We start from the raw sequence: 11,548 nt of genomic DNA, 5'->3' as shown, positions 1-11,548 counted from the left end.
TTTTTCAAGGCCAAGTTCCTTTGTCAGATTTGTGGCTGGGAGCCCTGTCATACCATGTTAATTTCTGAGAGGAAGGCCCAAGTGGAGTTTTGATTAAGGGTGTAGGGCAAGCTAAGATGAAGCTGAGGAGTTTCACGATATGATGGATCTCTAAAAGTAAATGCCTCTTCTAAGGCAGCGTGTGGTCAGAAAAAGTACCTCAATTGGTACTCCGGCTATTTAGGTTAAACTCTAATTGGTCATTTTTTTTTTTTTCAAATGGTCCTCTCGTGTTTTATGTGCACATGCAATTCCTCAACATTTGTCCTGATGAGAGGAGTACCTTAGGCGGCAGCAAATATACATGGTAGCTTTGCTTGGTATATTAGCTGTGCTCCTTACTAGCTCTGACTTTGGACAAAGTGCTTGACCTCCCTGGCCTGTTTCTTCAGCAGTATTATAGGAACAAAACAGTACCTACTTCTGACAGTAGTTGTGGAGATTAACCTAGTTAACTGTGAATATGCACGGTAGGCACTTCAGGAATGCCAGCTGTATTATCACTACTAACAGTGAAGGCTTGGGACGATTCACCAGCAGTCACAAGTTTATCTGAAATGTTGTAACAAAGCTTGGTTTTTTGACATAGGGGTGGGCTAACTCATTCCTCAAAGCCTGAAAGTTTTTTTTTTTTTTTTTGAAGAGCACTTATATGGACTTGAGATTTATTTATTTTATTTGAGAGAGAAAGAGCGCTTGTATGCAAGAGAGAAAGAGAGAGAGAGGGGGGGGGGGACGGAGAGAGGGAGAGAATCTTCAAGCAGACCCCTTGCTAAGCGCAGAGCCTGATGTGGGACTGGATCTCACAACCCATGAGATCAGGACCTGAGCTGAAACCAAGAGTCAGATGCTGAACCAACTGAGCCACCTGGCGCCCCTGAGCACTTATATGAAAAGGCAAAACTAGCTCCTGCTTTTATATCTAATTAGGATAAAGCACATTCAAATACTAGATTGAAACAAGTGATTAACAGCAGAATTTTCTCCACTTCCCCTTCATTTTACAACATAAATTTTATCACCAATAATCCTACATTTATATATGCTAAATACTAGCCTCTTATCAGACATGATTTGCAACTATTTTCTCCCATTCTGTGGACTGTCTTTTCACTTCCTTTTTTTAAATCATTTTATTTTTTTCATCATGGTGAGTGAACTCTTTAATTTCCATCCCGTTTCCCCTATCCCCAATACCTTACTTCTGGTAACCATTACTTTGTTCTCTATAGTTAAGAGTCTGTTTCTTGGTTTGTCTCTCTTTTTCCCTTTGCTCATTTGTTTTCTTAAATTCCACATATGAATGGGATCATACAGTATTTGTCTTTCTCTGACTGACTTATTTCCCTCAGCATTATACTCTCTAGCTCCATCCGTGTTGTTGCAAATGGCAAGATCTCATTCTTTTTTACGGCAGAAAAATATTCCATTGTATATATACCACATCTTCTTTATCCATTCATCTACTGATGGACACTTGGGTTCTTTCCATAGTTTAGCTATTGTGAATAATGTTGCTATAAACATAGAGGTATAAATATCCCTTTGAATTAGTTTTTGTATTTTGGGGGTAAATACTCAGTAGTGCTGGATTGTAGAGTAGCTCTATTTTTAATTTTTTGAGGAACTTCCATACTGTTTTCCATAGTGGCTGCACCAGTTTGCATTCCCACCAACAGTGCACGAGGGTTCCTCTTTCTCCACATCCTCACCAACACTTGTTTCTTGTGTTTTTTGATTTTAGCTATTCTGACAGGTAGGAGGTAATATTTCATTGTATTTTGATTAATGTTTCCCTGATGATCAGTGATGTTAAGCAACTTTTCATGTGTCTGTTGGCCATCTGGATGTCTTCAGAGAAATGTCTGTTCATGCCTTCTGCCCATTTTTGAATTGGATTGTTTTTTGGATATTGAGTTATAAAAATTCTTTATATGTTTTGGATATTAACCCTTTATCGAATAAGTCATTTGCAAATATCTTCTCCCATTCAGTAGGTTCTGTTGTTTCCCTTTTAGTTTTGTTGTTTCCTTCGCTGTGCAGAAGCTTTTTATTTTGATATAGTCCCAATAGATTATTTGTATTTTCACTTTCTTGAATAATCATAAATGCAGCTTTTGAAAAAATCTTGCTCTTACACAAATCTATGGATACACTCAACTTAAATTTAAGTTAGTTGGTTTTGAAAAAAAATTTTCTCTAAATTTCAGTAATACTATTCCTTATAAAATGTATTGTATTGTGTTAACACATATTCAAATTATCAGGTAAGTATTTCTTACAGAATGTGGTCTGTACAAAAAAGAATAAAGCCTAAGTGATAATGTGACAGTTATTTTTGGTTCTGTCATTTTATTCAGGTCATCGAGGAGGGTCCATCAGATTCGGTGGGAAGCTGAGGGTCAAGGGCCACCACTGTCAGGCTGCATTCTTTCTTATTTCACCCAAGAAGTCATAGGTCTGCTCTGAAATGTCGAAAGGTTCATGGACTCCATCTGGCGACAGCAGAGCTTGGAGCGCACCCTCGTTTTCTTGGTTTTGCTTAAGGAAGTCAGCAATAAACTTCCACCGGGCAGCCTCTGTCTCCTCTTCTGCCCACCTGAACGGGGGCAGGAGTGCGGAATGCAGAAGAGGGACCACACAGTCGTGGTAAACCAGGAGAAACATGGCCTTCAGGAACTCTTTGTCTCTCTGGGAAAACACCACCACCACAAATAAATGTGAAATGATCTATGTCATTACCTTTTAAGTGTTAAATACTATGAAGTCTATAAACTAAAATCCGTCTAAGGGCCGGGGTGGAGGGTGCCGTTTGTGTCTGGGAAGTAACTGGCTCTGCACCAGCTACTCAGTCAGGAAACAGCACTCTCTGAAGTGGAAGCAAGCAAGAGTCACTACAGAGCAGAGACAAGCTGCTCTCCCTGAGAGTCTGGGAGAGACTCGAGACCAGCGTGTCTCCTAAGCTCCCCTGAGGGTGTCTCACACATTCCATCGAGGACACTGCGGTGCTGAAATCTAATTCTGGTGACAAAGGTGTGGTTCCAGGTAAACATAAGTACAACACAATGTGAAGTCAGCTGTATCCACTTAATTAATTACAGCATATCAGAGACAATGTCAAGTTGATAGAGGAGAAGGGTGGCATGAAATCCGGAGAAAGGAGAGCCTGGGAATAAGAATGTGCAGATCCTCTCCAGATAGCAAGAGTACCGCAGTAGGGACACAACCAGTCAACCCGTGACACTGACAGGCTGGAGTGGGACTCTCAGGGAGCAGAGCGACACATATCTACACACAGATACTGCCCCTCCAAGCAACCCTGTGTGCGGGCAATTTCAACAGGCCTGAGGCCCAGTACCTTGTCTAATGCTGCCTTAGAAAAGCATTAATCCTGCCAGTTTTAGCAAAAGTCCAGTGTAGATGGTACTGGTCAAATGGAAGCTCCAATAAGGATATAACGCACTCTCACAATATATAGTGTGTATGTCTCTGGGTGGGGATATACACATATCTTAGATATAACACACGGTTCATGTTTCTTAAAAATTTTCGGAGCTTTAGTTTGCTCTCCCATGTTCCTTGTAGATAATTAACACTTTTAGATTTGAAGTCCAAAAACCATGGACCATGAGTCAAATGCAGCCCGCTACCTCTTTTTGTAAATACAGTTTCAGAGAAACACAGCCGTGCTCAGTTTACATGCAGTCTGTAGCTGCCTTGTGCGACCGTGGCAGAGTTGAGTACTGTACCAGAGACCTTACAGCCTGCAAACTCAGAAATATTTACTCTGTGGCTCCTTACAGAAAAACTTTGTGAACCCTGGATCAGAGCAGTGAAGCCATTACTCACTGTTTAATACAAGCTCTGTTTGGTAATCACCAAGCTTCTATGGTAATGTAAGCATGGGCCATACATGTTTTCAATGTATTACACTGGCTAGGCCAATTTTCCTTTTCCTTCTCTTAACATGATACGGACTTTGAGAGCTAGAGGAATTTTTTTAAGTAAGAGAAATATGATAGCCAACTGGACACTTTGTTTAGAAACTTCTCCTCAAATAACACTCAGTGATCTGAAATGATCGTTTTGATCAAGTGTTTCTTTTTACGTTGGGAATCGCTCACTCATACCCTTCTTGGAACATGTCTCTGCAACCATGATGACATAGTTAAGAGGGATTATGACTATGGCTACTTTGGCTAAGACAGAGGCATTATTAGCATGTGTAAGCAAGCAGTGAGCACTGCAAATATTCAGTTCAGCCTGAAAAGTCACATTACCTTCTCTGATCTTTTTAATGTGCTTTCTTTCTCAGCCCATGAACTCTAGAAGACAAACAAGTACGTTATATTAATTCCAGTATTCACAAGCCTTTGTCACACTTCTGCAACTTCACGGTCATTAAACAGAGGGACAGGGTTAAAAACGCTGTATGGACAGCGCGTTTCTCCGCACGCATAAGAAGGGAATCTGTAGGCACCTACTGCTAATGACCCAAAAGCAGACCCACGGGGTGGTGAAAGCTACCTGGGAAGCATCATGATTCTTCTAAGATAAAACTAATTTAAGAACAGAATCAGTGAAACACTAACATATCTACGCAAAACGCAGAAACATAGCACCGAACAGTAATAAATAAAATAAAATACTATTAAGGTTTTAAGGTCAGACGGTAATGAAAATAGAGAACTCTGCCAAATACCATACGTCTCTGCAATTCTGTCTGCCGTGATGAAGACGGGGGTCGGGGGGAGATAAATGATATTTACAGCTTTGCAAGTAAATATCCCAAACTGTCCACAAAGCTTCATACAAGCTTCTTTAAAGAAAAAAAAAAAAAACAGAGTTCAATTAATCCCACAGAAATATGAATTGAAGACTTTCTCAGCACCATTTCTGGGCAAAATGTGAGCAAGGGGGGAATGTGCCCATTATTCCAGGCCTCTGTTTCATGCCTGCCTGCAGGGATACTCCTGTTGGCGCCTGATCTCATGGATTCCATGAAAGCATCAGCCCTCATCTCAGTAGGGAGGCCCTGAGGTGAAGATGACATTATGGCACCAAGAACAAGATTCTCCATGAAATGAAGGAGAAGTTTCCTACCAAGAGATCACAGGCTGTGCCCTAATGAGCCACGTCTTGGGATGGTCCCATTCACCATGCTCTCTTACCATGAATGGTCAGTTATTACCATGAAAGAACCACCTTATGAGACTGTGGTCCACCACCCTATTGACTGCTGCACCTGTGGGTCCTGGAGAGTTTGAAGAGGACCCTTAGAGAGCCAGGATGCTTTACTAAACAGGCCAGGTACTATTATTGTTATTAAAGCACCACCAACAAACTGAACTTAGCTAAGTTGACACCAGGAGGTTCACACACTTCATGATGTAAACTTTAAAAGATATCTGGCTTCACGTGACTATCACTTAGCAACTTTAGACTTAATGTCTGGTGAAATGTGCCTATTGTTTGTTGTGTCAAGGTCTCACTTCATTTTTCACTGAGCTACCAGCAAGCGGTAAGGTGTTTCACTTATAGTAACTCAGGGGCGAACAGCAAACGTGCATGTGTGTGTGTGGCAGGGCAGGGGGGAGAGGGTAGTTATTACTATACACCAAGATCCACTTCTTCCTTCCTTCTGGAGCAAACAGAAGACTCCATATCCCAGCTCTCTTGAAGGTGAGTGGGGCCATGTGACTGGTTCTGGCCAATGAAACGTGAGCAGAAATGGCCTATGCCCCCTCAGGGCAAAGGCAGTGGAAAGTCCAAGGACAATCCTCTATTCTCTTTCCCTGCAGGTGCAACTGGCAACACAGGAAGCCACTTGTTCTAGATGATGCTATAAGACAGTGGAGTCTCCACCAGCCTGCACCCTCAGGTGACCATGGAGCAGGGTCTCCCACTGGTCCATGCTGGAGATGTGCTACGAGCGAGATATCAACCTGCATCAGCTACCACCGCACAGGCCAGCTTATCCTAAGTAACATGGTATGCCATGAAGACAAGGCTCAAGAGTGTAGGAACAGAGCACTCTTCTTTACTTTTGTTATTTATTGTACAAATAATTAACTGTGGAAACGTTGAGAAAATATAGATAACACATGATCCAGAGGTAATCGGTATTACTTTTCTAGAGTATATTCTTCCAGATAGTTTTATAGGCAGATATATGAATGTAAATATATATATTTAAATATACTTGCTACAACTCAAATGGTTTGTGTTTGTTTTTTTTTTTTTCACTTTAATAATGTGTATGAACAACTTTACCTACATGCCTCTTCTTCAGCCTGTGGCGGATCTGGATGCCTCCAGAGCTGACCTGCAGTGCCCTTGTCTGGGCTCTCTGCTCATCAGGAAATGCCGAATTTAGACTAGATTAGTGCTAAAGCTCCAGATTCTATGAGTGTTACACACTTGGAGAAAATGCCAGCACCTACACAGTGCTGTAACCACAATGAGCTCTTGCAAAATACTTGTCGAATGAATCAATGGACCTGTGTTCTGTGTAATGAGTAGATATTATGATACTAATGACTTTACAGGGGAAAAAGAGAAATTCTACGTTATTTAATGCTAGTGCCAAATGAACTTGTCTGAAATTATGGATAGTCATATGCCAGTAAGTCTTTTTGCAGAAAACTTCATTGCTACTGTTGACACGTCAAACCTAGCCAAACCATTACACGAAATCAGCTTCAAAGTCTAGTAAAAATCTTTGTTGGTAATTGCTTCCTCCTTCCATTTCTCTGTCAGGCCCACAGGACCTCTATCCTTATTGACAGGATTCAGCTCCTAGCATAGCTCACCTCCCTCCTGCACGGGTACGTCTCTGCCTGTGTGTCAGAGGCTTTCCGAAAGCAGAACCCTGTACCGATTACCTGCCGCCTACCATACACACTCTTCACTGGCAATGTGAGACTCACATCCACTTCGCCTACCTGCAGACGACATTCTACTTGCCCAGCTGGATTCTTTGCTCTTCTTAAGAGCAAACAGAATACTCTCTATTCCTTCCTGCTTCAAACCATTGGTTCATGCTGATCCTTCTACCTGTCATGTCTTCTCTCTCATCTCAGCATGTCAAAATCCAACTTGGCTCCAGCTTTTTATTAGGTCTGTCTCACTGAGGACCTCTTATGAAATAGGTTCCCGATCCTCATTTGCTGCCCTCTTTAAATCTTCAAGGACCTGGATTATACATCCCCGATGGCACTTATCATGGTATTGGAGTGCTGCCTTACAGGCATAATGGACTCCTAGTATTTGTTGACTCTGATATATTAAGTTAAAAAAATAGCTGAAACTAATGGTTTCATGTGGTTGAAACAAATATCCAGTTGCTATTTCATATAGCAGACAGTATATGTTGAATTACAATAAAAATTAAATGCATACCCTGATTCTCCTCTGAAAGGTCAGTTGATTTATCTAACAAACCACTTTGGATTTTTGCTCTTAGGACACAATCAGTGGCCACCTTAAGTCAAGGACTAAACAATAGGCAAGAGATTGCAATAGTGTGCATAGTGGGTACTCCATCTGCTTCTCGGGGCAGGGAAGGCAGCCCTGGGAAGTAGTATTCATACAAAGGAAGGAATGATGAGACCAAATTAACGAGACAATGGACAGGGGTTGGGAGACACTGTCCAAATAGGGAAAAACCCCAAACAAACCCTAGAGCAGGTGTCAGAATTCACTAACATGGTGTGTTTAACTGCTTTCAGAACCCATCAGGTTTCCATAATGATGTGTGGTACCCACCCTGAGCGCGTCCATCATGTCAGGCTGCTCCAAGAGCTGGGGGAAGGTGGCCAACACTAGGTTACTAACTAAATCTGAAATACAAAAGAACAAAAAGAATTTTAATTAACTTCATCCAATGTATTTGACTGCAACAGACATAAAAACATTCATTCAGATGAAAATTACTGTGCCACATGATTTACTGATAACACATTCTACACACTTTAACCTCTAGGAGGGCTCAAAGCTTTCTGCTCAACCTCCAGCCATCCCTATGTCCATACCCCAGGGAATTCTGAAATGAGTCTTGTACCAAGTAGAGAGAGCTTGTAGGGTGAAAGTAAAGTGGCTCTGAACAGAATAAAACTAGAAAATTTTGTTCTTTCTTTGCTGTTTTCCAACCTTTCTTCCTTATGACATAACAGCAGTATAGTAAAAGGAACTAGTTAGAGAACTTTTACAACTCAACACCAAAAAGCCAAATAATCCAATTAAAAAATGGGCAGAAGACATAAACAGACATTTCTCCAAGGAAGACATACAGATGGCCAACAGACACATGAAAGATGCTCAATATAACTAATCATCAAGGACATGAAAATCAAAACCACAATGTGAGCGGCGCCTGGGTGGCTCAGTCGGTTAAGTGTCCAACTCTTGATTTCAGCTCAGATCATGATCTCAGGCTGTGAGATCAAGCATCGGGCTCCATGCTGGGCATGGAGTCTGCTTAAGAGTCTCTCTCTCCCTTGCCCTTTGCCCCTCCCCCACCCATTCGCCCTCTCTCTCTCTAAAAAATAAAAACCCACAAACCACAACAAGATATCACCTTGCACCTGTCACAATGGCTAAAATAAAAAACACAAGAAACGACAAGTATTGGCAAGGATGTGGAGAAAATGGAACCCCACGCACTACTGGTGGGAATGCAAACTGGGGCAGACACTGTGGGAAACAGTGTGGAAGGTCTTCAAAAAATTAAAAATGGAATTATCATATGATCCAGCAGTTCCACTAGTGGTATTTACCCAAAGAATCTGAAAACACTAATTTGAAAAGATATATGTGCCTCCATGTTTAATGCAGCATTATTCACAATAGCCAAATTATGGAAGCAACCCAGTAGCCACAGACTGATGAATGGGTACAGAAGAGATACACACACAGACTACAGACACACACACACACACACACACACACACACACACACACACAGAGACACTGGAATATTACTTAGCCATAAAAAAGAATGTAATCTCGCCAACTGCAATACCATGGATGGATCTAGAAGGTATAATGCTAAGCAATATAAGTCAGTCAGAGAAAGACAAATCCCATATGATTTCACTCATATATGGAATTTAAGAAACAAAACAAATGAACAAAGAAGAAAAGACAAACTGAGAAACAGACTCTTAATTACAGAAAACAAACTAATGGTTACCAGAGGGGAGATGGATGGGTGATGGGTGAAACAGATGAAGGGGATGAAGAGTACACTTATTGCAATGAGCACTGAGTAATGTATAGAAGCACTGAATCACTATATGGTACACCTGAAACTAATATAACTGCTGTGTATTACCTATACTAGAATTAAAAAAAAAAAGCAACCAGTTAGGAGGCATCCCTGCTCTCAGAAGGTTGAACAGGAACCAATTAGTGCCAGGGGACAGGAGATGTGGGGCAGGCTGCTCAGGCTTGACTCCAGTCCACCAGAGCTCGGGGAAGGACCCCAGAACTGGTATTTGGGGTCAATGGATGGTGGTGGATGAAAATGAAAGGAATCAGGAGTTGAGGATTCTAGCCATAGGCCTAAGTACCGTGTAGGAGAATACTGATATTCCACAATAAATAATGGCACATGAAAGATCTGTGCAAAGAAGCACAGCAGGAAAGACGCCCCTGAAATGGCATGGGCAATATAGTCTACGGCCTTGTGTCCTCAGTAGAGAAAAATGTTTCCTCTAGGTCTTACCAGGTTTATTCTGATGGTCAGATTCAAATGATGACAACGGTTCTGAGTAATCTCCTTACCAACAGAAAAGCTAATAAGCCTTATCCTCTCTAAGAAGACATATCATTCATGAAATTTTTCTAGAGTCATTGAAATAAATTCAAAGGCAAGTGATGATGAAAAAGCTTAAAGTGTCCTTCCCTTGGAGTTATAATTATCCCTCGAGAAATGGTGGTACTTCCCTGACACAGAGTTCCATTTCTATTTCCCTATCTGGTGCTCAGTCCCTGGGAAAGGACTCCTGTCTAACCATGAACTCTACTCATTCATGAGTGCTAAGCCATTGTAGGGCTCTTGGTCTTACTCCAGGCACACTAGACCGCTTTCAGCTGTGATCCCTCCAACATACTTGGGTTGTCTTGCCTTGGGTATTCAGATACACTGGCCCCTCTGCCCAGACATGCTCTTCCCACACACCTCTAACTCCTCTCTCAGGTCTTATCTTAAATATTACTTGCCTAGAGACTTCCCTAAGGTCTTCCTAGTATATGCTCATGTTGGCTTTCTTCCTTTAGAAGACTTATTTTAGAAGGTTTAAAAGGATTACTCATATAATTTTGTGTTTGAAGTCTTGTCACTCCACCAGGGTAGGGATACCCATGCTTGTCTCATCCATCACTGGGCCTAGTACAATGCCTGGCATATAGGAGGCACTCAATACATATCTGCTTACTGATTTACTGAATTTAAAGACTAGTCATTAAAATTAACCTTTTTTTTTTTTAGAGGCAATTCTCTCTCTCTCCCTCTTTTTTTTTTTTTTTTTAAGATTTTAGTTATTTATTCCAGGGAGAGGGGGAGGGACAGAGGGAGAGGGATAAGCAGACTCTGTCCTGAACGTGGAGCCCAACACAGGGCTCAGTCCCAGGACCCTGAGATCATGACCTGAGCCAAAACCAAGAGTTGGATGCTTAATCCACTGAGCCACCCATGCACCCCTAGAGGCAATTCTTATAACACATGTATATATCTGTTTGCAAGTTCAATCATGTGTGACAACTCATTGATTTTTTAAAAAATTAGTTTTTAACAGTTTACTGGGAAAAAGTTTCAAGCTCACAAAGAAGTTACAAGAATAAAAATAGAACACCTGAATACCTCTTACCTATATTCAATTTTTCCTAATCAGTTGATATTAAAACTTCATGCATTAAGAACCAGTTATTTTGGGTGATTTTTGGTCTCTTCCCAAAAAGATGATGTACATGCAAACGTGGTAAAACCAGGCTATTCAAGACATTGAGGGAAAACATCTGAGTTTCAAGATCTCAAATTTCCAGAATTTCTAATGTGAAAATATGCATATTGTAAATAACTGAATACATACTGAGCTTACACAAGGTATACACAGGTGCACAATGGAGTACAATGCTGTGCATCTGAGGTAATCTATTGACATTGATGCCATTCTAAATATTTTACTCCAAATGTCACCTTCAGAAGCAGAAGATAAAGGATGGCGTAGGTTATATGTACTCAAAGCATGATGCATTATTGTACATAAGGAAATTGCAAAGATACTTACCAGTGCTTTGCATGCTCATCCTGTCTTTCAGGAGTACATCTCCAAGAATTTGGCGATAAAATATCAACAAATGAATGGAACACATACTTCCAATTAATGTTTCTGGCAGTAAACTGTTAAAGAAGAAGCACATGTATTCATTAATCAACCCCCTACAATCCAACTTACAGTGTTTTTAAAATATATACTTACTACTTTAATGAACAGTTCCAAATTTT

General features: G+C 41.0%; 1 protein-coding gene across 3 annotated transcripts in view; it reads right to left on the bottom strand.

Moving 5' to 3' along the window:
• Positions 1-2,257: 2,257 nt before the first annotated feature.
• NPHP1 (nephrocystin 1) overlaps positions 2,258-11,548 on the bottom strand; it is a 57,757-nt gene continuing 48,466 nt past the window's right edge. For all 3 annotated transcript variants that reach the window (XM_087863683.1, XM_045808962.2, XM_087863685.1), the window contains 4 exons: positions 11,331-11,443; positions 7,807-7,880; positions 4,320-4,364; positions 2,258-2,730 (listed from right to left, as the gene is read on the bottom strand). In XM_087863683.1, coding sequence (XP_087719809.1) covers positions 2,458-2,730; positions 4,320-4,364; positions 7,807-7,880; positions 11,331-11,443 — 505 coding nt within the window. In that variant the 3' untranslated portion in view covers positions 2,258-2,457. The remainder of the gene's footprint in view (positions 2,731-4,319; positions 4,365-7,806; positions 7,881-11,330; positions 11,444-11,548) is intronic.

The sequence above is a fragment of the Ursus americanus genome, chromosome 7 (assembly GCF_024610735.1).
Source record: "Ursus americanus isolate L20-20 chromosome 7, mUrsAme1.1.p, whole genome shotgun sequence".
Classification (NCBI taxonomy): domain Eukaryota; kingdom Metazoa; phylum Chordata; class Mammalia; order Carnivora; family Ursidae; genus Ursus; species Ursus americanus.
Note: the sequence above shows the minus strand (reverse complement) of the source record. Positions and strands in the feature narration are given on the sequence as shown.